The 6,000-nt window shown below is 39.8% G+C and overlaps 1 protein-coding gene across 3 annotated transcripts in view; it reads right to left on the bottom strand.

The window, feature by feature from the left end:
• Positions 1-6,000, bottom strand: part of LOC121322067 (serine/threonine kinase 11 interacting protein) — an 80,003-nt gene that overhangs the window by 37,404 nt on the left and 36,599 nt on the right. For all 3 annotated transcript variants that reach the window (XM_041261556.1, XM_041261557.1, XM_041261558.1), the window contains one exon: positions 5,823-5,933. In XM_041261556.1, the coding sequence (XP_041117490.1) occupies positions 5,823-5,933 (111 nt within the window). The remainder of the gene's footprint in view (positions 1-5,822; positions 5,934-6,000) is intronic.

The raw sequence follows: 6,000 nt of genomic DNA, 5'->3' as shown, positions 1-6,000 counted from the left end.
TTCCCTTTTATAGCCTGCACTTGGCTCTAATTTTCATTAACTGCCAGGTGCAGGTGATTAAAAAAAAAAAAACAAATAAACAATTACATTAAACAAAAGGAATTAACTTGGCAGAGAGACTTTAACTCTGTCCCTGCCATAAAACAAAACTTTTTTATATTGCATGCCCCCTCCTGCTACATCCATTACAATATTATAAAAAAAAGAAGAAAAAAAAGGAAAAAATGAATTGCATTAAAATATATATATATATATATATATATATATATATATATATATATATATATATATATATTGTACTGTGCAAAAGTTTTACGCAGGTGTGAAAAAATGCTGTAAAGTAAGAATGCTTTCAAAAATAGACATGTTAATAGTTTATATTTATCAATTAAATGCAAAGTGAGTGAACAGAAGAAAAATCTACATCAAATCCATATTTGGTGTGACCACCCTTTGCCTTCAAAACAGCATCAATTCTAGGTACACTTGTACAAAGTCAGGGATTTTGTAGGCATTTAGTCAGGTGTATGATTAAACAATTATACCAAACAGGTGCTAATGATCATCAATTCAATACATAGTTTGAAACACAATCATTAACTGAAACAGAAACAGCTGTGTAGGAGGAATAAAACTGGGTGAGCAATAGCCAAACTCAGCTAACAAGGTGAGGTTGCTGAAGACAGTTTACTGTCAAAAGTCATACACCATGGCAAGACTGAGCACAGCAACAAGACACAAGGTAGTTATACTGCATCAGCAAGGTCTCTCCCAGGCAGAAATTTCAAGGCAGACAGGGGTTTCTAGATGTGCTGGGGTTTCTAGATGTGCTGTCCAAGCTCTTCTGAAGAAGCACAAAGAAACGGTAATGTTGAGGACCATAGACACAGTGGTCGGCCAAGGAAACTTACTGCACCAGATGAAAGACACATCATGCTTACTTCCCTTAGCAATCGGAAAATGTCCAGCAGTGATCAGCTCAGAATTGGCAGAAAACAGTGGGACCCTGGTACACCCATCTATTCTCCGGAGAAGTCTGGTCAGAAGTGGCCTTCATGGAAGACTTGCGGCCAAAAAGCCATACTTCCGACGTGGAAACAAGGCCAAGTGACTCAACTATGCACGAAAACACAGGAACTGGGGTGCAGAAAAATGGCAGCAGGTGCTCTGGACTGATGAGTCAAAATTTGAAATATTTGGCTGTAGCAGAAGGTAGTTTGTTCGCCGATGGGCTGGAGAGCGGTACACAAACGAGTGTCTGCAGGCAACAGTGAAGCATGGTGGAGGTTCCTTGCAAGTTTGGGGCTGCACTTCTGCAAATGGAGTTGGGGATTTGGTCAGAATTAATGGTCTCATCAATGCTGAGAAGTACAGGCAGATACTTATCCATCATGCAATACCATCAGGGAGGCAACTGATGGGCCCCAAATTTATTCTGCAGCATGACAACGACCCCAAACATACAGCGAAAGTCATTAAGAACTATCTTCAGAGTAAAGAAGAACAAGGAGTCCTGGAAGTGATGGTATGGCCCCCACAGAGCCCTGATCTCATCATCATCAAGTCTGTCTGGGATTACATTAACAGAGAGAAGCAACTGAGGCTGCCTAAATCCATAGAAGAACTGTGGTTAGTTCTCCAAGATGTTTGGGCCAACCTACCTGCCGAGTTCCTTCAAAAACTGTGTGCAAGTGTACCTAGAAGAATTGATGCTGTTTTGAAGGCAAAGGGTGGTCACACCAAACATTGATTTGATGTAAATTTTTCTTCTGTTCACTCACTTTGCATTTAGTTAATTGATAAATCTAAACTATTAACATGTCTAGTTTTGAAAGCATTCTTACTTTACAGCATTTTTTCACACCTGCCTAAACTTTTGCACAGTACTGTGTGTGTGTGTGTGTGTGTGTGTGTATATATATACACATACACACACACACTTTTTTTTTTCTACACATTCTTCCCCACAACTTAAGTGAAAAAAAATAATTCTAGAAATTTGCAGAAAATTAATTAAAAATAAAAACTGAGTTTGGTTGGATAAGTGTCCAGCCCCCTTGTAATAGCAATCTTAAATTAGCTCAGGTGTAACCAATCACTTTCAAAATCACACACCAAGTTAAGTGGCCTCCATCTGTGTTAAACTGTAGTGATTCACATGATTTCAGGATAAATTCAGCCGTTCCTGTAGGATCCCTCTGCTGGGTAGTGCATTTCAAAGCAAAGCCTCAACCATGAGCACCAAGGCACTTTCAAAAGAACTCCGGGACAAAGTTGTTGAAAGGCACAGATCAGGGGATGGGTATAAAAAAATATCAAAGGCCTTGAATATCCCTTGGAGCATGGTCAAGACGATTATTAAGAAGTGGAAGGTGTATGGCACCACCAAGACCCTGCCTAGATCAGGCCGTCCCTCCAAACTGGATGACTGAGCAAGCATGAGACTGATCAGAGAGGCTACCAAGAGGCCAATGGCAACTTTGCTAGAGCTAAAGGCTTTTATGGCCAAGACTGGTCAAAGTGTGCATGTGACAACAATATCCCAAGCACTCCACAAATCTGGCCTGTATGGTAGGGTGGCAAGAAGGAAGCCATTACTCAAGAAAGCCCATCTTGAATCCTGTTTGAAGTATGCAAAAAAAACTCAGGAGATTCTTTAGCCATGTGGCAAAAAGTTTTGTGGTCTGACGAAACTAAAATTGAACATTTTGGCCTAAAAGCAAAGAGTTATGTTTGGCACAAACCCAACAAAGTGCATCACCTAAAGAACACCATCCCTACTGTAAAGCGTGGTGGTGGCAGCATCATGTTATGGGGATGTTTCTCATCGGCAGGGACTAGGGACACTTGTCAGGATAGAAGGGAAAATGAATGGAGCAAAGTACAGAAAAGTCCCCTTGAGGAAAACCTGCTGCCCTCTGCAAGAAAGCTGAAACTGGGGTGGAAGTTCACCTTTCAGCATGACAACGACCCAAAGCACACAGCCAAACCTACACTGGAGTGGCTAAGGAACAAAAAGGTAAATGTCCTTGAGTGGCCCAGTCAGAGCCCCGGCCTAGACCCAATCGAAAATTTGTGGCATGACTTGAAGATTGCTGTCCATCAACACTCCCCAAGGAACTTGACAGAGCTTGAACAGTTTTGACTCACAGCTGTAATTGCTTCCAAATGAGCTTCCACCAAGTATTAACTCAGGGGGGGTCAAGACTTATCCAATTATGATCTTTCAGTTTTGTATTTTTAATATATAATTTTTTTCTCAATAAAATCTTATTCCCCTTAACAGTGTGGAGTATGGTGTGTAGATAAGTGGAAAAAAATCCTCATTTAAATCGCATGAAAATCTGAGGCACTGACACAACAAAATGTGAAAAAAGTTCAAGTGGGTGTAGACTTTCTATAGGCACTGTGTGTGTATATTACACAGTGGCTTGCAAAAGAATTCAGATCCCTGACCAATTCTCTCATATTACTGAATTACAAATGGTACACTGAAATTTTGTTCTGTTCGATATTTTATTTTAAAACACTTAAACTCAAAATCAATTATTGTAAGGTGACATTGGTTTGATGTTGGGCAATATTTTTAAGAAAAATAAAAAAACTGAAATATTTTGCTTGCATAAGTATTCAACCCCCACACATGAATATTTGGTAGAGCCACCTTTCACTACAATAACAGCTTTAAGTCTTTTGGGGTAAGTATGTACCAGCTTTGCACACAGTGTCAGTGTGATTTTGGCCCATTCTTCTTGGCAGATTTGCTCCAGGTTGTTCAGGTTGGTTGGATGACGCTTGTGGACCGCAATTTTCAAATAGTGCCACAGATTCTCAATGGGATTGAGATCAGGACTTTGACTGGGCCACTGTACGACATTCACCTTTTTGTTCTTGAGCCACTCCAATGTTGCTTTGGCCTTGTGCTTGGGATCATTGTCCTGCTGAAAGGTGAATTTCCTCCCAAGCTTCAGTTTTTTAGCGGACTGAAGCAGATTCTCTTGCAGTATTTTCCTGTATTTTGCTCCATCCATTCTTCCTTCAATTGTAACAAGATGCCCAGTCCCTGCTGATGAGAAGCATCCCCACAGCATGATGCTGCCACCACCATACTTCACTGTAGGGATGGTGTGTCTTGAGGCGTGGACAATGTTAGGTTTGCGCCACACATAGCGCTTTGAGTTTTGGCCAAAAAGCTCTATCTTGGTCTGATCTGACCACAAAACCTTTTCCCACATCGCAGCTGAGTCACTCTCATGCTTTCTGGCAAACTCCAGACATGCTTTCAGATGGTACTTTTTGAGTAACAGCTTTTTTCTTGCCACCCTCCCATACAGGCCAGTGTTATGCAGAGCTCTTGATATGTTGACTGGTGCACCATTACTCCACTCCCAGCCACTGAACTCTGTAGCTCCTTCAAAGTGATTGTTGGCCTCTCTGTGGCTTCTCTCACAAGTCTCCTTCTTGTTTGAGCGCTGAGTTTTGAGGGATGGCCTTTTCTTGGCAGTGCCTGGGCGGTGTGATGCAGCTTCTACTTCCTGATTATTGATCCAACTGTGCTCACTGGGATATCCAAACACTTGGATATTATTTTGTACCCTTTCCCTAATCTATGCATTTGTATTACTTTATCTCTAACTTCTGTAGAATGCTCTTTGGTCTTCATTTTCCTTCAGATTCACAGCCTTACCAATGATCCTTCAACAGTGGGGTTTTTATCCAGAAAATGTGACAGCAACTTTAATGGTTCACAGGTGGAGGCCAATGGTAAGGTAATTGTGTCCTCTTTTGGGCAATTTCTTTCATCGGTGCAAACTTGGAGCTTCCACAGCACAGGGGTTGAATACTTATGCAAGCAAGATATTTCGGTTTTTTATTTTTCTTAAAAATATTTCCCAACATAAAACCAATGTCACCTTACAATAATTGATTCTGAGTTTCAGTGCTTAAAAATAAAATATCAAACAGAACGAAATTTCAATGTACCATTTGTAATTCAGTAATATGAGAGAATTGGTCAGGGGTCTGAATACTTTTGCAAGCCACTGTATGTATATGTATGTATGTGTGTGTATATTTATATATATATATATATATATATATATATATATATATATATATATATATATATATATATATATTTATATATAAATCATATTCATTATTCAAAACAAAAACAGTTGCAAACCATAAAAGAAACTAAAATGCTTGCTGCAGTCATATATAAACATATTTGACTACATGAATGCGCTCCCCAATCTTCTGACATAGATCAAAAAGCATAAAAATCTGACACATGGCCAAACTAAATTGCATGAAAGGAGTTCAATATTGCAGCAACAGAGCTCCTTTTGAATTGCTAGTTTAAATCAATGTAAAATAAGGTTACATCCTTTTGAGATATTTTTGTTTACCATTCATAGTTTGTTAAACAAACCTTGACCCAAGATATGAGAAAAACTTTGAACCAGCCCATTAAAACGTACAGGGAGTAACAGTAACACTTAGTGGTTCTTGTTTTTGTTGCACCAATATAAGATCATTAAAATTATCTTGTAATCTGTCTTTACCTGGCTTTCAGCATACAAACACCACATTGAAATACAGAAAATGGGGGTGGGAGTTAAAAGGACACATTGTCACATCGTTTGAATTAAATGAGGATGGCTGTTGAACCTTCTCCAGACAGGTTCAAAACAAGTTCAAAGCCAAGCAGAGTTAAAGAAAAGCGATGACAACTCAACTTACAAGTTTCTCAGTACCCGTATCATGACAAAGGAAAAAAAAAACAAAAAGTACCACTCACACTGCTTGCCATTACTCACCTGCAAGGCCTGCTGTGGGTTCTCATCAAGCATGACGTATCGCCGCCTCTGCCGATCCCTGCTGAGGTAACTGAAGTGCAGTTCCAGTGATGGAAGAGTTTCCTCCCTGCCCTGGAGTAGAAGACGGCAACAATCAGCCACCCACTCAAAGCAATCTAAAGCCAAACTAGTCTAAGAC

Source organism: Polyodon spathula, chromosome 10, assembly GCF_017654505.1.
Source record: "Polyodon spathula isolate WHYD16114869_AA chromosome 10, ASM1765450v1, whole genome shotgun sequence".
NCBI lineage: Eukaryota > Metazoa > Chordata > Actinopteri > Acipenseriformes > Polyodontidae > Polyodon > Polyodon spathula.
Note: the sequence above shows the minus strand (reverse complement) of the source record. Positions and strands in the feature narration are given on the sequence as shown.